Genomic DNA, 21,676 nt, shown 5'->3' with positions numbered 1-21,676 from the left:
TCTGACTAACTGTTGCTGTGTTGTCTATGTACCATCAACACAATGTGGGGAGATGTTTGGGGGGGGGGGGGGGGGGGGGATTTTGATTATCTGGATGACCGGCTGATCGAGCGTCTGACCTGAAATTTGGTGGAAACAAATGCTTCTGTTTTGGAGGTGGTGGATAGCACTAAGGTAAACCATGTAGAGTTGACATGTTTTTTTTAATTAAGCTCTATCTCAGGATGAAACATTTTTATGGTGCTACAACTACTTCTTTGCATCGTCTTGATTGGTCTAAATTATGTAATCTATTGGATAATTTCTGAATTCTAAAATGAAAAGATTATCTGCAGAAAATGTGTTTTCAACTTTTCTGACAACTGATATATTAATAGAAGATAGATGCCCCTCTAGCTGCACCCTCCTCCTCATTTCTGGAGCTTGATTACATGAAGAAAATGAAAAAAAAAAGTAACCTGAATGTCAAGTTAAAGGGCAAAACTTTAAAAAACGTTCCGTCATGTGGTCCTAATATGTTAAGATACATGACATTTTAAAGCAAAAAACATGTGTCTTACTATTATTTAATTTATAAAAAAATCAAGAGATGTTCAGTTTAAAAGATAGAACAAGACATGTTTGGGTGTTTTGTTTGAATTAAATAATTGTTTTCCTTTCTAAAGCCTCCTGTGGACAGGTGTTGAGAACTAGCATGCTCGCTAAAACACTTAAACAATCATCTGGTTCGTCCAATGTATCTGTGATGTCCATGCCAAATAAAGTATATTATTATTATTATTATTAAAATTGTGCTGACTATTAACTGAAATTGTGCTATACATGATCATGTAGATGTTCCTGCCTTACATGGATGAAATGGTTTTGAAAAGCAGCCTGATAAACCGTCTGAGCAGGAGGTGGACTGTCTGAGGATTGTTTGACTTAATAGTGAGAAACTGTGCTATCTGCCTGACTGACTAATGAGCTCCCCCTGCGATGTGGGTCAGAACCATGCTGGCTGGCGCAGGCAGATATGCTGTCATCCTTCCACACTTTTCCGCCTCTTTATGTGGATTTAATCCACTCTCATTCATTTTTTAAGAGAGCAGAGAGAGAGCGGTGTGTCCACTAAACGAGACACGGGCGTCTCAGCAGCAGCAGCAGCCGCCTGATATGGACGATTCTCCTGATTCACTTACAGGCAGACACAAAAGGTTCCCACATACTCCCCCTTGCTTTTTAACCCCCTACCCCACTATGATGAACACACACACACATATACGACACACACACACAACCACTATAATATAAAGTGACATCATAGTGTGTGGGTCAACGACCAGCCATTGAATTATCGTGCACTGCAGGCAACGCCCTTGTGTCTTCTTGCAGTGGCTCAGTCGGTAGTGTGTGTGTGTGTGTGTGTGTGTGTGTGTGTGTGTGTGTGTGTTGTTGTATGTGAGAGCGATGGTACCATATGGAGGAGGAGCAGACAGGCTGTTCAGTGAAGCCCTGCCCAGCTCCAGTGATACTGCAGTCATTCCTGCTGACCTGTCATCCTCCAGTGTGTCAGCAGCCGAGCCAGCAGAGACACAAGAGGAGAGAAGACCTCGACAGCAGGCGCCCTGAAGTGCTACACCTTCATGCTGCTGCTGATGTGCAGAGTCAGACAAAAACCACATCCACTTTCCAACAGGATTTAGAGCAATCTCATTCTCACCACCCACACAAAGACACACACTGTCTTACTGTTCTGCTTACGTAACAGCTTATGGACGATACTGAATAAGATAAGATAAGATACTCCTTTATTCATCCCACAACGGGACATTTACGGGGAACGCAGGACTTTTTTATCTTTTTTCTCTGTAACTACAATATTTCACTTCTCATTGCTGATATAACAAGTCCTTTAAAATCTTTCTGTGATTTTTCACACTTAAATATAATAGAAATCAATAAATCGCATGTAAAGCCTTTAAGTCTCGCTTATCTTATTTAATTTTTTTAAAGGTGTTTTATTAAAGTAAATCAAGGATGTAAATAATGTTTAGGTAACTAGGTTCAGTTGTTAATTAATACACATGTGGGTCTCTGGCAGCAGAAATAATTTAATATTTTAGAAAACGTATCGTCCATCTTCAACAACAAACTGTGTCAACCACAGAACTGTTGCGGGTTGAAGATCTCTTCATCTAGAGACGTCTTTAGAAACCATTTGACACACAGCGATAAGCGATATCCGGCTATGACTACACAGACGATACTTATCAGTCAGAGAATCTGTCGTAGTTTTTTCCTTTTAAAAATGAGCAAAATATCCCAAACAGACTCTGGAACAGTGTTACTGTAAGAGTGTTGTGTAAGGGCCATTAGCAGACGTGCTCTCACCCTCTGTCTGTCTGTCCGTTTGAGTGATTGTCAGTTCTAACGAGAGCATCCATTTTCCAATAGGCTGATATGTGATCCCTCTGATGGGAGTGGAGGAGGACGTATCCCATAATGCACCAGGAGCTGATTGTAAAAAACCCACTAAGGATTTTCCCTACACATTCATCAGCTTCTCCCCAACACAGAGCCTATTCACATGACTGTCCTGTTTTGACTCTGTGTGTGTGTGTGTGTGTGTGTGTGTGTGTGTGTGTGTGTGTGTGTGTGGCAACTGAACACCAAATGAGACATAAAAAAAAAGAATCTAAGTGTAGAGAAAGAGCTTTAGAGGAGAAGGAGTGAGCTTCAGAAGAAACCAGAACGCGGCAGGTGTTTGGGATATGATTGTGTGTTTATCTGTGGAGGGAGGGTTGTGGTACACGGTCTAGCCTGGCAGTCATGTGAGGAGTCTTAGCACTCATTTGTTTCAGTTTTGAGTAACAAGCTGCTCACAAGGAAGGAGCGGAGGCAGTTAAGACAGAGAAGGAGACATAGCTAAAGGCAACAGGGGAGAGAGAGAGAGAGAGAGAGAGAGAGCTTAACGACAAACAAGGAAGAAAATGTTTGTGAGCTTCTTCCACTGTTTCAAGGATGTTTCCTGCTAGTGTGTCATGCTAACCACAGGCTAACCAGGGACAGGCTAACATGAAGAGCAGGACATGACCTCATCATGGCAGAGTCACAAAGAGTGCATGATATTTACATTGTGTGCATTTTATGGCAGCTGGTCCATCATTCATTTTGTGTTTTTTCAAAGAGTGGATTACTAGCAGTTACTGGAAAAACTGCTAAAAGGTGAAATATGGGGCACAGAGCTGCTCAAGTATTTAGCTGAACCGGTTTGCTCAGCACAACAGATCCGGGGGGGGAGGGGGGGCTACAGGCAAACCCATGTGACTGAACCTTTACTAAACTTCAGTCACAAGAGACAGAGCTGGAGGTTTGCAGTGGAGGAGACACCTAGGCCTGTCCTGTACCCTTCCTCCTCTTCTCTCGCCAACACACCTCGACTCTCCTGAGAGGGACGGAGCAGATCTTTAGTTCTGAGCAGAGCGATCGTCGAGAACTTCACTTAGAGAAGTCGTGTGTTACTAACTGTGTGATAACCAAAAATCAAATCCGTTGAGAGAATTTGTACCAACAAAAATCTAAATCAGTTAATTTCCTTAGTTTTGTAATGAATATAACAAGGATCACATTCCACAGCAGAGCCACATTTTGAAACATGCAGGTTTTTACTGATAGAGAAGATTAATTAAGATTTACTGGATTGATCCCTGCAAGGGGAACTTTAAGTTTTTACACTCTGTTAACCATGCAACGCACACATAGGCTGAACTATACACACAGACAGGATCCTATGGACATGCACTAATGGAGAGATGTCAGAGTGAGGGAGCTGCCCACAGCGGGCGAGTGATGCCACTCTTATGTCCGTTTGGTAAATATGCAGTTATCACCAGCAGCTGGCTAGCTTAGCTTGACATCTGCTGGCTCGTACAATCTGAGGAAAACCTCTGATGTGTGAACTCATTCTCTATATTAAAATGACCGTTTGACTGGGTACAAATGAACAAACATCTAAGTGTGATTATGAGTACGTGCAACTCTCTTTGCAGAGTTTGGTCTTCTCCCCTCAGGCAGACGGTACAGACTTCCTGTGGTGAAGACTAAAAGGCATCGGGTCTCATTTGTACCTGCTGCTATTCGTCTGTTGAATAGCAGTTGAATTCTAAATCCTTTGCTCATTGCACTTTATCATTTTTATCATGATGATGGAGCATCTCTGCTGGGCTTCATGTTTCATGTACTTGATGTTTGGATGATTTATTAGTGTTGTTTATGTATTTATGTCTCCAGCTGCAAACAAATTTCCCTGTGGGGACAATAAAGATACCTTTGACCTTTGATTACATAGTACCTGCTTTTCTCACACTTGAATGATTCCAAATAGTAAAGATTCTGTTCATTTTCTCTCCTTTCCCAGATATATTGGGAGCTTACCACCATGCAGTAACGACCAAAACTCTCACCCTGACTCATCGAACTACTGTGGGATTTAAACCGGGTGTCAACCTACTGCAGCACTGTTGTTTTTAACAGTTCCCCTTTCTGTTTGAAGTGTGATTTAATCTAAGTTGTGTTTATGGATTGAGCCTTGTCAAAAGGAGCATTTGTGTCACTGCTGGGACAGAAAATGAAGTTTATCTATCAGTAACATTTTGGTATTGTCCCTTTTTTTTAAATTTATTTTATATCTTGTAATATCTTCTTATTCTGTATTATTTAAGTTGTTGTTAGTTCTGCTTTATTTCCTTGTTAATTGTTTAGCACCAATACACCAAGTCACATTCCTTGTTTGTGTAAATGTACTTGGCAATAAACCAAGATTCTGATTCTGATTCATTTTCTGTTATGGTCAAACCGATGGGATACAGCGTGTTCATTAGAAAGCTTTTAAGATGCTGGTAGGTGGGTTCTGTAGTTTTTACACAGCTTTATTAAATCCTGAGGTTAGCTGTTAGCTGAAGCTTTACATTAACTGTACAGACATTTGAGTGCTATTGAACCTCAAACTCTCAATCCTTTTTTAAAGTGATAAAGCCTTCTTTAGAAACGTTTCCTTGAAGGGCCCCTCTCTTTACAACTTTAAGATGTTCAAATGAGCTGAAATCCTATTTTTTGGAAGAGCAGAGTCATGGTGTGTGTGTTCTGACTTTCACATGTGGAAACCATTACTGCCACACACTGTATTGCATCATCTTGAATGTGCCCTTTGGCTGTTGATGTACTGTGACCGGTGTTTTGGACGCCTGGGTTGGAGCTATACTGTTTGACAACAACTATTTCTATTGCAGCGTACATAAGAGGGGACAGTGAATGAAACGTTGAAGACAATCTGCAGAGTCCCTCTGCACCTTTAAGAAAAAGCTAAAGACCCAGCTCTTTCATGAATACCTACTAACTTAATGATGATGGTCTCCATATTATTGATGATGATGATGGTAATGACGATGGTTTTTGTTTGATAACGATGACTTATAAGATGGTTTCTATACTGATTAGAGCTCTCAAGAACTGCCCTCAATGTTGTGCTTTGCCTCTGGTCACTTCCTGTCAGCACCTGTGTGTCCAATCAGACTCAAAGCTGATCGTTTGCTCTTACTCACATTGTTCCCTTTTTTCTAGATCCTTGCTTGTGTTGTTCTTACTCTCTGATGTACGTCGCTTTGGATAAAAGCGTCTGCTGAGTGAATTGTAGAATATGGTTTTGCTTCTGTTACAGGTTGTAATTTGACACTCTGTCGCTGAATTAAAAACTGTCTAAATAGAAGAAATGCAATTTCATTTTTGCCACCAAGATTTAACCGTACAATATGTTGAATTTTTTAAGCTAAAATATCAAAATTCAGAGTTATCAAGCAACAGAAATCTGTAATTTTATAGTTGTAGCGACAAGACAAGACTATTTAGAATGACTTGTATTGCTGTGTTTGGATATGGTTTTCTATACATTTCATTAAAATGGCTTAATGGCTGTGTTTTCAGGCTGTAGTAGTTTTAATGTTAGAAATGTGATAACTTGTTTATCACTTTAGTTCAGTATTACTCAAGGCCAATAACATGGGCAGGACACAGAGCACCCATAACTCCAACCTCTGAAGACTATAAACTTAATGAGACTCTAAACAGCTGTCCTGCAGGCTTGGCAGTCTCTGGTCTTTTATGTGAGCTGGCACCAGGGTCCACTTTAACCCCCCTTCCCCACAATGAAGAGTAAAGCAAACAATGTCAGCCCAGCCAAGAAACAACAAGCCATGAGTCAAATCTATTCAAAGCACAGAAGGAGGTTTCATGCAGAGATTTGCCTGGAAGTTAAGGTCGACGTTGGCATGGTGGTGACTGAACCTCACTTAAGACAGACGACTGGGTATTAATGGGTTCAGGTTTGTTTGTGTAAGAGAAGAGCTTCCCTCCAAACACACGCACACAACACACTTCCTGCGAGGAAATACACCAGATTAAAGCAAGGATGTTTTTTTTGACTGAAGCAAAACACAGATTTCTGCCTTTCTTTTCTGCAGTTTCACTGATCTCATTGTTCTTGTGAAAGATCACTCCATTCAATTCTCTTTCACAGTTACTCAGTCACATTTATTAAAGCAACAAGTCCCTACTTTGGTTACAAAGTTGGAAAAAATAAGGACGACTACAAAATAAAAAGACAAATTAGAGCAAGTTTTTGCACATCATCAGCACTCGTACATGCTACTTTTCTTTCTTGTTTTTTGGTTGACAAGCGAGAGACGTGAGTCAGATTAAAGATGTGTAGCATTACAGGGGTTGACATTAAGTTTGCCTCCGGTCCACTGGTTTTCAGAGATCAGTGGCCCGACCCATGTAGCCGCTGGCCCAGGAACATCACTTTTGATCCGAAGAATAACAGTCACCAATTTACTCTTGAACCATTCTGATGCAAAAGTCAATTACAACTTTTATTTATGAATTGAGCTCTAATTATAAACATATTTTGTATTTTTCTTATATCTATGTGCTCATGTTTATTCACCATGCTGCTAACTGTAAGAGTCTACTTAATGTGATATTAATATGAGGCTGTGATAGATCTGAATCTCTCCTTCTTTCTTCTCTGTGAGAAACTCTTCATCCTTACATCTTTACTTTAGGAGCTCTCTTCAGGGCTAACATGTTTTGTGAATAACTTTTATCTTTAGCAGGATCTAGTCTTTAACTTTAACGTGTTCCAGCTCCTCCAGCTGTCTGTCACTGTGGATCAAACTTTTCTCTCTTTTCGTCCTGCTGTCACTCTCCACTCTTGAACGTGTAATCAGCTCAGACTCTGTCAATCATTCATCCGGGCGTGCGGGTCAGTTAGAATGTCGAGCCCTGCATTCGTTTGAGAGTCTAGCGCTCCTGATTTACCTTGAACCTCTTGTCCTGCAGAACCTTCTTGATCGCCACCAGCTCTCCAGAGTCGCACAGTTTGGCCTGGTAGACGACGCCAAACGAGCCGTTGCCGATGACCTTGGTGTCCGTGTAGCTCACCTCCTGTGGCCGGTCGGGGCCTTGGCCTGGAGTGGCCACGACTGTTGTTACCTTGCTGCCATCTTTATCCCCTGAAGAGAAACAAACACAGAGAGAGGAGATCAATACAAACGCTTAGAACTCACTTTTCTTCGGCAAAATAATTCAGCACTTTGCTTTCCACAAAGTCAAACCTGGTCGTGGTCCGTGCACGGTTTGGGCTAACAGTCAGTAAAACTAGCTTACTCCTTAAGAATCAGCTCGTTTTTTTCCACAGGCCGGAGAGCCAACTAATAACTCCACTGTAGAAAACAACAGCGATGGTGAGACCTCATCGTCTCTTCAGACTTTGGGAGTCTTTATCAGCAAAACTTGAAATGTAGTGCCAACTTAATGTTTGAGCTAAAAGACGCACAGCACCATGTCCCAGTCTGTGGACCCCGATGAACTACTGGTTTGATTTTAGGTCTATATCGCCTATTAGGGTCTGAAAACAAAAGGCACAAAGTAATGGTTTGTCATGCTGACAGCTAACTGTAGTGATGCTAGCAGTTAGCAGTTCTGGACCAGCTAAGTGGTGCTGCAGATTCAGAACCCGATTTCTTTTTGGTAGCAGCAGGGTAAGAGAGGAACCTGAAGAACAAAGGTCATGTCATGCATTTTGAGTTAAAGTGAAATTCCCTACCACAGGTCTTATTCATATTTCCTGTGTTTGCCTCATAAAAAGACTTGAATCAATTCTCTAATTTCACATGTGAAACCAGTCATTTAAACACTGGTTGTGTTCCATTCCCAGTAAGCAACGACACAGTGGCAGAGAGAAACAATGCACACAAAAGAAAACCTGAAAATACAGCTGCTGACTGGAATTCAGCCATCTTTCATTTTTATAATCTACACCCGTGCGTCTCACGTCTCACGTCTTAAAGAGTGTCTTTAAGAGTCAGACTCAGAAAACACCGTCTTCCTGGAGATGCTGATTTTTGATTGACAGGTTGCAGCTTTCACTATGTGACTGTGACTGTGAGACACACAACCATTTTTGGCTTCCTACGGCCGTTTTAAGCCCCATTCGTTCCAGCAGTGCTTCCTACTGGTCAACAGCTGTGGTTTACTGATCAGCTCCCAGCTGACTGTGTGTGAATGTGTGAATCATGGCTGAGCTGAAACAGAACATCCAACTGTTCCTTTTTAAAGAATCATTACATGGTGCCCTTAAAACAAAGAAAGGAGGACTGCTGGGTTTTAGTTGTTTTATATATCCGGTTTGTGAAAAAATGTAAATGTCATGATGTTAAAAAAAACATAAAAGTATGAACAGCTATTGCCAGAAACACACTCTTTTTAAATGATATTGATCTGTGTGTTATAGCAGATAGAAGCTTTTAGCCACATAGTTCATCCATCAAATAACGATTATCAGTGAGGAGCTTTCTGAGGCTCTCCCAACTGGATACGACTCATTACCTTAAGACGGACTCACCAACCATGGTGAGCAGACACGACCACTGCAATACCCAAGATCATGATCAGTGAAAAGTCATAAGATCTGTATCTGATGCTAATGCACTATGGATCAGTATCTGCCCCTCCCTCCTCTCCAGTCTGCCTCTGCTCCCCTGAGATCCCAACATGGAGGCTCTTTCCTGTTTAAGTGGGTTCCCTCCCTCCCTCCCTCCTCTCCACAGTGTCAAGGGGCAAAATTCACATTAGCTGGCTGTAATAGGACGTCCAGGCGATTGTGTGTATGCGTGTGTGTCGCATACCACAAACGTTTGGCCTGCTTCCTAATTCTAATCACAATTTCACCACAGAATCTGTACAATTAAATCCCCCTCATAATCTTTGTATTAGTTTAATACTTGTTGTTTTTTCCCCACAAAACTGCACCCAGAACAAAGAAACACATTACTAAAATCATTTTGAATATCTTTGATAGATTTGCCTAATTCTTGACGAGTTTGCAGAGACAGTCAGCCTACGATCAAATCTGTCTCCGGCTCTCAAGTGGGTACAAATCATGTTGAGGGGATTTAGTGCCGCTTAATACCCGTGACTGTCCCTGATTATTATGGTGTCATTTAATAGAAACGTCCTGCAGCACGCTGGGAGCAGACCACCTCCATGTGGAGGACACTGACAGGCCACAGAGTCTGATCCATACGAGGAGGGAGTGACCATGCATGGGCTGCAGGCTTCTTGCAGATTATCAGCATGTGATCAGTCTGTTTGGAAAATTAACTAAATGATTTGGAGATTAACCCCCGAGTGGCTGACGAGCAGAAAGTGGACGTTTTGACTAAGACGGTAACACAGAGCGCTGTGATGCTCTCATTGGCTCGCTCGGCTCATTTTCCAGCTGTGGCATTGATTTTGACACTAATAGTGCCTACATAGACACAAGCACTCAAACGTGAGCAAGAACAGTCCAACCAAGACATAAAATTATCACGCATGTGTTTGCACTTTTTTTTTTTTGCTACCGTGTGACCAGTGAGTGGTCCAATTACTGAAGATGAGATGAAAGGATAGAGAGAGAGAGAGAGAGAGAGAGAGGGAGAGAGAGAGGGGAGGGGAGGGGTGAGAAACCAGCAGGGCCTTCACTCCCCCTGACCGAGTCTAGAAAGAGTAACTGAACTCGGATTGTGTAACGACAGAAATAGACTTTCCGAGAGAGAGAGAGAGAGAGAGAGAGAGAGAGAGAGAGGGCGAGTGGAGAGAGAGAGAGAGAAAGAGAGAGGGTGAGTGAGTGAGTGAGTGAGTGAGAGTGAGAGTGAGAGTGAGAGTGAGAGAGAGAGAGAGAGAGAGAGGGCGAGTGAGAGTGAGAGAGAGAGGGTGAGAGGGCGAGTGAGAGTGAGAGAGAGAGAGAGAGGGCGAGTGAGAGTGAGAGAGAGAGGGTGAGAGGGCGAGTGAGAGTGAGAGAGAGAGAGAGAGGGCGAGTGAGAGTGAGAGAGAGAGGGTGAGAGGGCGAGTGAGAGTGAGAGAGACATAGAGAGGGTGAGAGGGCGAGTGAGAGTGAGAGAGAGACATAGAGAAAGGAGTTAGACTCTGCTCTCTTCATATTCCAGCAGGGCCTCTTCTATGACGCCTCTGCACTTCCTCAAACCGTGAGAAAAGTCTGTGCACGCTCACGCAGCAACAACTCGTACTGTACAAGCACAGAGAGGTCTCACAACGGGAGAATACGAGATGACACAGCAATCAGGGTGCGATGAAAAGGATTTTTAGATGGCTGATTGGAAGTCAGCACCAAGCATGGCCTTTTACACACTTATACACTCGCTATGGGCTTCAAATAGGGTCAAGAAATTATCCTGGATTTGCTTCTATTTTATGCTTTAAGGAAACTGTCACAGCCAGATTTTACTCTTTTTAGAGTTTGAAGAACCTTTTCATTTAAATACGTTATTACCAAGTGAACCAACGGAAAATCAAATGTTAGAAATCTCCCTCGACTCAAACTAAACTTGAAATCACAGCCTCTACAGAGAACACATACATACAGTGCGTGACCAATCACAGAGCCTGATTTCATGTTAAAGGCTGCATCAAAGTGACAGAGGAGAAACAGCTGCTGCAACTTTTAGCATCAATACTCAATTCAGGTCACCAGAGTAGTTTCAGGCCAGAGCAGAACACAGCTAACAACAACGTGTGTATTAATGAGGCCAGACACCACCACTGTTATGTGCTTACAGGACACATGTAGGATTGATTGAACAATGTATCTGGTGCTGTCATGGCTACCAAAATACCACGATGCATCTCTGACTGTCATGATGAAAACGCAGACTGCCTGATTTAAAATGACCATAATGAAGCGTTAAATCAGGCGACATGATTCACCTGTAAGTACAGCACAAACAACTGTTACTGCCAAACTATTCACACAATAATGTGTAGACACGATGTGCGCAGGATAATGCGTGCACACTCTCCTGGCTGTCATTAAACGCACTGATGATAGTGCAATGTTAATGGGGTTGCAGACACTTCTGACGGTCCACAAATAACAGGTGCAGGGTTTTTATGGAGTTTTTTTATGGGCTTAATTAAGAGCATTTTTGAGGGGTTTTTTTGGATGGAGGTGCAGAAATGATCTCTTAAACAATCTTTTATTTTGTCTATTAACGCACATGATGTGCATGCACAACATATTTTTTCTGAAAATTCTTGTTTTAATCCATCTACAGGAAAATTGATGCATTAAGAAAAAGCAAATACGTCCTCCACATTTACAAACTTTTTACAACCGGTATATGTTCCCTTCATGTTAGCAAAGACAAATAAACAATCACAGGCTTATAATTATTACTGAACATCTTTTTAAAACTCTCATTTGACCCGAGTCCTCTACTCTGTAGGTAACCTGAGGATACAAATGAAGTGATTAAACCACGAGACACTCCGAGGTCACAGCGGTGACATCATTCATGACTGAACTGCAGTTTGAGGGGAAACCTTCACACCACTCTTTAAAGCCGTTTTCACATCTGCACTCCGGATAATATCTAGATATTTACAGGAGGACTTCTCTGGAGATTCTCCCGACCTAGCCGTTCAGATATGCTCCTCACAGTGGGGGACTTTCCCTGTCAGAGGGGGCGCTACACAGCTATAATGACAAGACGTTCAATTACGTGCACGGAGATCGTAGAGGTCGCGTGCAGACACTTTAGACAGCCACTGTTTTATATGCTGCTGCATTCTGACATCAGCTCACTCGGATATTCTGCTGATAAAATACTAGAGGTCTGGAGGAGAAACTCTGGGTAAAGTCCGCACGAAAAATGCGTCTGTTTGCGTTCACACAGCCTAAAGAACCTCCAGGTAGACTAATCTCTGGAGTATATGCTGCTGCGTTCAGACATCAGCTCACTCGGACTTTCTGCGGATAAAATACTAGAGGTCTGGAGGAGGAACTCTGGGTAAAGTCCGCACGAAAAATGCGTCTGTTTGCGTTCACACAGCCTAAAGAACCTCCAGGTAGACTAATCTCTGGAGTTTTTCAGGAGATTTCTGTATGTGTGAAAAGGGTTTATGAATCACTTCCAGTGACTGTCACAGACCCTAATCCTGCAAAACTGTCCATGTTTATAAACCAGTCTGAAATCTGGGAAACGCAGTCGTATGGATATACACAGCATGTATTTACTGAGAGAATATCGCAATTAGATTCACCCTCTGAATTGAAACAATAAGGCTGAGTACTAGAAGATGAATGTAGTGACATGCAGCACTGGGCTGCAGGGAGAGGGAAATCTGTGATGAATATATGTGGAGATTTGCATAATTCCTGGGCAGCATACGGCCACAAGCTAAAGGCATGGGCGTCCTTTTTCACTATGGTCACACACACACACACACACACACACACACACACACACACACACACACACACACACACACACACACACACACACACACACACACACACACACACACACACACACACACACACACACACACACACACACACACACACACACACACACACACACACACACACACACACACACACACACACACACACACACACACACACACACACACACACACACACACACACACACACACACACACACACACACACACACACACACACACACACACACACACACACACACACACACACACACACACACACACACACACACACACACACACACACACACACACACACACACACACACACACAGTCTAACATTGTTTAAAAAAAGGTTTGAAATGAAATGTTCCATCACTGTTGCAATCATGGTAAGATAGTTCACTACAGTACTGGAAAATCCTGTCACAGGAATGTCCACAGAAGACGTTCGGCTATGCAACACTGAAGACATGAAGACATGAAGACATCAGTGAGCAGATAGCGGTGCAAAGATGTCAGATAGCAGAGTGGCTGTATGCAGCCTGCAGAGCCGTCCATACTCACTCAGGGGACATTTTCTTCTGGTTTCACACTTATAGCTCGGAAGCTTTAACGTCACTGATGTATTCCACTTTTTGAATTATATAGTTAAAAGAAAATCTGGACAAATGCTAACATTATACATCTTACAGTTAGTTCACCCCCACACACCTTATTTAAACCCATTAGCTTCTTCTGGGCAACAGATACATTTCGCTTTTCTAGCTAAAATTAAAGATTGATTGTGTTACATGATATGATGGAAAAGCCGGAAATAACTAATGTAGATTCCCAATTCAGCCTGATGCTAACAAGGTATGCTAACGAGGAATCCTGCACAAAGCTTGAAAAAAAAAAAAGCAGGACAAAAGTAAAGACAGACGTTCCTCGGAAAACGTTAGCTAGGAATATATGCCTTCCTGATGTTTTCTGACTATGAGGACATTTTGCTAGGAGTTTTTGAGAGGCATTAGCTGCTGTTTCGCAGTAGCTAATTGGTTAGCAGAAACAGGTAAATAACTAGCTGAAATAACAACAAGCAACTGCAGGGTTTGACATTATTAGAGCATCAGAGCTTCCCACCCTGAGTGTGACATCAGAGGAAAATGGCCACCATACAAGATGTTCAATAACCGTCGCAGAAAACACCTGATGAGGATCATTTTCTACAGTGTCTGTTTCTCTTTCTTATTTAAATCCTGTGCATGATTCTGGTTCTGGTCCCCTCACTGTCTCATTTGGAATCAAAGAGTATATAATTAGTTCATTTTGTGTCCCCCCTCCCCGTCATCATCTGCAAAATGTGGCAAAGAGGGAGGACAGAGAGGAGGAGGGGGGAGAAAAGAGATGCAGCTTTGAAATGCTAAACAGGCTGCTCGTTGTTCTTGGCCAGCTGCCTCACCCCCAAAAACAGAACCAAAGAGTGAGAGTGCTCATGTGGATGAGGAAATGTATGCATGCATATGCTTTTGTGTGTGTGTGTGTGTGTGTGTGTGTGTGTGTTAGTTCCTGTCTGCCTGTGTAGGAGGGGTAAGTGCATTCTCTCCAGGATCATACACACTCGCTACAGCAGCTGCTTGAGATAGTCAAGTTATTCTCATACATAAAAGGGGTGTGAGTGTGTGTGTGGTGTGTGTGTGTGTGTGTGTGTGTGTGTGAGTGATTGTAGGTCCAAAGTGCAATCATGACATTGCATTATGTGTATCTCCTGATGATGAATCAGGTTGTAGCAGGTTATTTCTGTCACTTGTTGATAAGAGAATCATTACTTCTACATTACACAATTCTAAAACTTCACTCGAGTGGAGCTAAAAAAAAAAAAAAACAGAGGACAAAATCTGGAGTCTGTTCAAATAGTTATTTTAATTAGGAAGGTTAGAAGATGAGAGCTTTTTAAATTCTCTAAATGATGAGGGAAGAAAGAACATTTGACCCATTTATTATCTCCATTAGCCTTAGGACACACTGACCATCATTTATGAAAGAGAAGAAGAACATCTGACCCACAATTCCTTGGGTCAACCTTCTTATAGGTGGAAAGCCTCTCAACCATTCAACACCTGAACACCACATCGCCTCACCTTGTCCTCTGCTCATTAATATTCCTCTAATCCCAATCTCTGATTTATCAATCAATAATTCAACTGCACTAGCTGCATCACTTTGAGAATAGAGTGTGGTTAAAGTTTAACCACTGTCCATATGAAGCAGGATTTATGACGTTCTGATGTCGTTAAAGATAGCTTAGTCGAAACGAGATCGTTGTTTATTTCCTCATAATTAAGATAAAATGATAAAGACGACAGAACAAGTCGTAACTAATTCAAAAGGAAATTAAATTAAAGACAATTCAATAAGTTTAATACATTACTTCAGTAAAATGAGGACTTAAAAAAACTGTCATAAAACCCTTTTTAATATCAAATAAATTCTACTTTACAGATATGTACCCTTACAGGAAGTCTCAGATCTGCAGGCTCGCCGTCAAAGCGGCTAAAAGCTGCTAGTCCTGAGCGGGCCGCCTGTTCAGGTTCGTAACCTTTAAGCACCTTAATGAGGTCGTTTTTATCACAGAGTTTCATGGCTGGAAAAGAAAGACGCGTCAAGATCGCACCAGGCGATAGACGTGCTCTTTGTAGTCCATTTGAGTTGATTTGTAGTTTTCATACTAGCAGACCTGCTAACATCAGTAGCATCCACCAGTCAGATACGTTCCCTTATCTCCTCCGTTCTCATTTCCTATCCTCTTATTCAAACCTCTCCTTTTCCCTGTGACATTTTTTTTTTAACAAGGTCAAGAGAAGCAGATAAGAAAGGACATATGGGGGTCTTTTTTTAAGACTTTTCCAAAGAGCCCCTATAGTCTCACAGAATGTCATAAGTAATGCATCAGTGATTCCTTGACAGATGTGGGTGTGACTTAATGGTCTTGCCCCGCCCTACCGCTCTGAGCTTCTACACCCGTACACGCCCACCCGCTCTCTCAGGTCAGCTGATCAGCTGCTCCTGAGGGGGCCTCAAACCAAGCGGAGGCTCGGAGGGGACCGTGCGTTTGCTGTGGAACGATTTACCTCAGCACGTTAAACAGGCCTCTTCTCTGCCTCTTTTTAAATCTCGTCTTAAGACCCATCTCTTTTCCATGGCCTTTAACACACAGTAAGACGTCGACTTATTGATTTGATTTCTTTTTTTGCGTGCCTATTCGTTTTATTTCTTTTAAATGGATTCTGTATTTCACATGTAGTTTTCTTTTATCTCATGTGAGCTGTTATGTATTTTATTTATTCTTCTGTACAGCACTTTGGTCAACTGTGGTTGTTTTAAAGTGCTTGACAAATAAAGTTGGATTGGATTGGAGTTTCCCAACACACACATGGATATGATTGCCTTTAGGGAAAACAGGACATCACCATTAGAGAACCTAGAAGTTAAAAGATGGTTGCAATGCTTCTCATCATTTCTACTTCTTTCTATCCTCAAACCAAAAGACTTGTGCATTACAGACTCTTCATTGTGATGTTTTTAACTCTTCCAAGAACGTGTTGGTGCCATTTTCAATCCCATGAAAGGAAGATTTTTCGAGCCGACTTCTGTTTGGGGCTTAGTGAGTTTCAAATTAGAGATAGTCTCTGGCTGAACAACTCTGCAGATGTGAATGGCACAAAATAGTTCAACAAAATAGAATCTACAGATAAGGATAGTGGACCAACTGAGTCAAAGTGTGACAATCAAAGAAGGACGCGTTATGACTGAGAGCTTGGGGTCGTAATCTTAAAAAACTAAGACCAAATCAGCGTTCCAAATGTCTAGAGTCTCGATTCACATTTCATTATTTTAAGTTTCTTACCACTCGTAGTAAGAGTGTAGGCCATCGTTTACAGTTTCCAAAATAAAGGACAAGCTCATTGTTTTCTACATTCTGTTTTCCTGTACTGAAAGCACAACAAGTATTGAACTCGATGCACTGTGAACCCTCTTGTAAAGACACAACAACCTTATTAAACCAAAGGTATCAACTTATTCACGATCATGCAAAAAAAGTTATCCAATTCGTCTTTTGAACTTTTATGATTTTCATGAGTCAAACAGATTTATCACCCTTTGCTAAAGTCTTCAAATAAATGTTTTATGTGTTTACTGCTAACACCTTCCTCTATGGGGCTAATAAAAAAAATCCATTGATTTAATACCTAGTTAATTGGATGACTACCAACACTGCAGCTCTTAATGATTGATAATGAAACACTGACTAACCAGATGAGCCTTGGAAAAAAACACAGTGTAACAGTCATGTAATGTCAATGTCTGCTCTTTGGTGCTAAATTCAGTATTTTATGCTTTAACAATAAAGGAAAAGACTTCATTGAAAAAACACAAGATTTCCACCCTGGAGAGCTTTTCCTTTCCTTTTTTTTTTATAGCTAAACATCCAAGATTGTAACACACTGACAGCAGCACAGCCGTAGTATCTGGGGCAAGAGGAGTAGCACATTTTGGATGTAAGTGCTTCTCCTTTGTACGGTGTGTGTGTGTGTGTGTGTGTGTGTGTGTGTGTGTGTGTGTGTGTGTGTGTGTGTGTGTGTGTGTGTGTGTGTGTGTGTGTGTGTGTGTGTGTGTGTGTGTGTGTGTGTGTGTGTGTGTGTGTGTGTGTGTGTGTGTGTGTGTCCTAGTCCACTGGGTAGTTTCCTCTGCCAAGGCCCAGAGGAGAGCCCCAGGCCTCACCCCACTAACACACATCATGACCACATCACAGCCTCAAACCACCACCAACACATTCCTTAACAGGAGTCATTTTTTCCTCACACACACACACACACACACACACACACACACACACACACACACACACATCAGATAAGAAAGGGTGGTAGCTATAGGTCAATTGTATATCTCCAGCAGGGACAGCCCCTCATTAATAATCATAAAAAACAGGATTATTTGAACGTACAGTGTCTGCAATCTATGGTAAAAATACACAGTGCTGAAATGTTTCAAGAAGCGATTTAGTCAAGAGACATTTGAACAAAACGTGCAGTGGAAAGATGCATGCTTATGACTAAATACAGAGATACTATAAAGCAAAAAATGTAGTGATTTATGAGTTTGAAGGAGGAATGTCAGAGTCCCATGGTTCTGCAGGTAACGTTGGGCCTAGTGCAGCTCTCTCTCTGCAGCCGGTCTATAAGCAGCCCGGTGGCACGGTGCCACTGTGGCTCCATGAACAGGATCCTCTCTGTCACACTCCCCTTCCAGTCGTCGCGACGTCTGACATCGAAACGGCCCCAGAACAAATAATATCAGTGAACCAGACAACTGTGGGGCGGCACCTTCCGATTTGACAAGTTGCGTAATGGACCGGCCATATCGCTTTAACGCGTTAACGCCATTACGCGCTATTACGCATACCGGTATTCATGCTATGTAGCAAATCCTAGCTATGAGATCTAATCGACATTCAAGTGGGCATTAATGAGAGCGGACCTGCAGTAAAAAAAAAAAAAAAAAGGAGTTGGCTAGGTTCTCTCGGCTGGGCTGGTGCCAACCCCCCAGCTTCCCCCCCTGCTGCACTGCCCGGGCACGGCCTGCTGCTAAACCCAGCAGGTCAGGCTGACCGGCGCGTCAGAATGCAGCGGTGTGTGTGTGTGTGTGTGTGTGTGTGTGGTGCTAACACTGAGGAGAGCAGTGTGTGTGTTTGCCAATCTCAAGCCTGTGACCAAGATTCATGACAGGGGCTAAGAAGCTAACGTTAGCTCACTAGACACATTTCCAGTCCGGTTTTGCAAGAATGTGAAGCCCCACTTTTCGGGGCCTGGTGCATGCAGAGAGAAGGTGGAGAAGACATGAGGAGGGGTACTCACTGCTGACTTTCATGCTGCCAAATGCAGAGGGCTGCGGCACTGGTTTGCAGCTCTCTGCGAAGGATGTGGTCCTGGGCCGACCCGACATGATCCAAACCCCCCTTTCGGTTCTCTCTGGACTCGGAGACTGGAGACTCACTCACTGAACGGCAGACGGGCAGATCGATCCGCCGGACCTTCTCATCCAAAAAAAAAAAGGATGGCAGAAAAATGAATACCAGTAAAAAAAAAAAAAAAAAATGAAAAGAGAAAGGGTTAGACAGAAAGCGAAGTCCAAGATCCTCCAACACCTTCTAAAAGAACCCTTTTCTTTCTGTCCCTAAAATCACAGCATCATTTCTTCCGTGTGCTCCAGGGTTTTCTCTCAGCGGGCCTTTGAAGACACGTCTCCGACTAAAATAGTCATGAATCTGGCCTCTCCCTGTGGCCCCCTCCCCGATTAAAACCGACTGAGATTTCTATTTCAACGTGGAATTATTCTCACAAATCTGAAAACAAGCTGTGAGGATCTGTGCTCCCGGTGAATGCGGTGTTTTCTGGACACATGCGGTTCCTCTTCATATCCCGATGTGGAGGCTCAATGATCCGACTGCCATGGCGGCTCCCTCGCTGTGCGCTCAGCCTCACCGTCCAACGGAAAAATCCTCCCGTTGCCTCAGTCTTCAGAACAACGAGTTCAGCACCTCACGGTTCAATCAAACAAACCCCGCCGCACCTCGTCGCCCGCAAATTCTCGGTTTTCTTTCCCGAAGTCCCGGGGCAGCGACCTCTTCAGATAACGATGGTCTTAAAGCACACAGAGGGCGACGGTACTGAAATTCTTTTTTTTATTCCTTCCCCACAGGTCTCGCTGTCTTTTGTCGCTGCGCACATTAGCTGCGCAGTATCCGTTACGGGACGTAGGGCTACTTCCAGCATCATAGAAGGAAGTTTACGCAACTGTCGTAACTCTAAACGGAGAATAGGAAAACTGTGAACGCGCAGACGGCGAATCTGAAGTGGCGGGTTCAACCAATCAGAAGAGGGGATACTTCAGAAATGGGCGTTGACCGGGTTTTATCTGATCCAATGAGGACGCCGGTTCTCGAGCACCACATGGAACAATTTGCTTGGCGCCGCCCTCGCGACTTCAAAGGGCTTTTTCTCCATGCCGCGACGGGGACAGTGGGCGGGTTCTGCTCACATGATTGATGGCTTCGTCAGCCAATGGGGCTCCAGAATCAGTACTGTCAGTACGAATGGGCCCAGCTGTCACAGACACACCGGTGGTCATGCAGCACTGTTGCTATGTTAAATAGAAAAAGCCCATCCTACTTCACGAGGCCCCGTGGCACGTTCATTTAATTAGTGCCATAAAGCAAAGTAATTGTTGTAATGAGTCTGTACATATGAGCAGGGTCTGCATTATCACTGAAAAAATTAATTCAGGCTAATTTCACCACTACATCTGTTTTTGTACAGTAGCCATTAACTTTATTATCTGCTGATAACATGTCTACACTCACCCTTTAACTTATGTCATACTGTCCATTTACAACTCTTTCTTTTGCACATTTACATTTAATCTTTCATATTTAAGACTAGTAATGCTTAGTTAAATCCTGGTTGTATATATTCTCATTCTTAGTTTTGATATTTTTAGTGCTTATTTACTTTGTATTTAATATTATATTGTGTTTAAATTTGCTAACTCCTCCCTTTGAGTGACAAACACGCCGTCTGACTCTGGACTAGTTCAGCCTGAAATTTTATTTGAAAAAAATAAAAATAAAATAAAACTGAAAAACTGTAACCTCCACCATAACTCATTACTTATTAAAACTGCAATATAATATATATTTGTTCTCTTCATTTGTCTACTCTCTGTTATATTGAATAGTTTCTGCTGATAATATGTCTACACTCATGCACTTTAACTTCTGTATCATTGATTACACAGCTCTGCACTGCTCCCCATGTCATACTGTTCATTTACAACTCTGTTTTTACACATTTACATTTAATCTTTCATATTTAAGACTAGTAATGCTTAGTTAAATCCTGGTTGTATATATTCACATTCTTAGTTTTGATATTTTTAGTACTTATTTACTTTGTATTTAATATTATATTGTGTTTAAATTTGCTAATATTGTGTTTTTTACTCATATTGTGTGTTTGGATAACCTGCTGCTGTAACGCCACAATTTCCCAGTTTGGGATCAATAAAGTAATTCTATTCTATTCTATATATACAATGGCATTTATAAAGAGTTTATAGTTTGAAAATGATGAATGGAAAAATAGTAATTTTATGTGTTTAAAGCTTTTGATATCACATTTGCCTGCGGCCATCAAACTTTATAAAACTCCTCCCTTTGAGTGACAAACACGCCGTCTGACTCTGGACTAGTTCAAACTGAAAAAAATAAATAAAAAACTGAAAAACTGTAACCTCCACATAACTCATTATTTATTAAAACTGCAATATAATAATAATAATAATAATAATGAATAATATGTCCATGATAACAAAGTGCAATATTGAAACAAACAATTTGTTTTGGACTATTTGTGTAAATATACTTACTTACATTCCTATTCTATTTGATTAATATTTGTATTATTATATTTCTATAGGAACAATTGTAACGATCGAATTTCCCTCTGGGATTAATAAAGTATTTCTGATTCTGATTCTGATTTGCCTTACCCTCAGTCATCTACATATCATACACACATCACAGAAGTATTACAAGTTGCTATGACGATGTACAAATTATAAACAGCATGATTAATTAAGCACTACTGTAACTTAAGTGTTGCTTGACTGAATCTGTTTTTATGCATTACATTAATTGCACCTTTTGTTGTTATGTTATTTATACTTATGTAGTATATTTATACCACTATATATATATATATATATATATTTATAATAACTTATTTTAAGTTCTTGCTATTTTGGCTTTAT

At 41.8% G+C, this 21,676-nt stretch overlaps 1 protein-coding gene across 4 annotated transcripts in view; it reads right to left on the bottom strand.

Moving 5' to 3' along the window:
- The window catches only part of gsk3ba (glycogen synthase kinase 3 beta, genome duplicate a), a 38,097-nt gene extending 18,471 nt beyond the window's left edge, over positions 1 to 19,626 (bottom strand). For 2 of the 4 annotated variants that reach the window (XM_020659423.3, XM_020659424.3), the window contains exons 1-2: positions 18,724 to 19,621; positions 7,357 to 7,550 (exon numbers count right to left, since the gene is read on the bottom strand). In XM_020659423.3, coding sequence (XP_020515079.1) covers positions 7,357 to 7,550; positions 18,724 to 18,811 — 282 coding nt within the window. In that variant the 5' untranslated portion in view covers positions 18,812 to 19,621. Of the gene's footprint in view, positions 1 to 7,356; positions 7,551 to 18,723 lie in introns of all 4 variants that reach the window. The other 2 variants (XM_065961841.1, XM_065961840.1) reach the window with 2 other exon arrangements.
- Positions 19,627 to 21,676: the final 2,050 nt, after the last annotated feature.

Source organism: Labrus bergylta, chromosome 13 (genome assembly GCF_963930695.1).
Source record: "Labrus bergylta chromosome 13, fLabBer1.1, whole genome shotgun sequence".
NCBI lineage: Eukaryota > Metazoa > Chordata > Actinopteri > Labriformes > Labridae > Labrus > Labrus bergylta.
The sequence above is the reverse complement of the archived record's forward strand: the minus strand, read 5'-3'. Positions and strand labels throughout refer to the sequence as shown.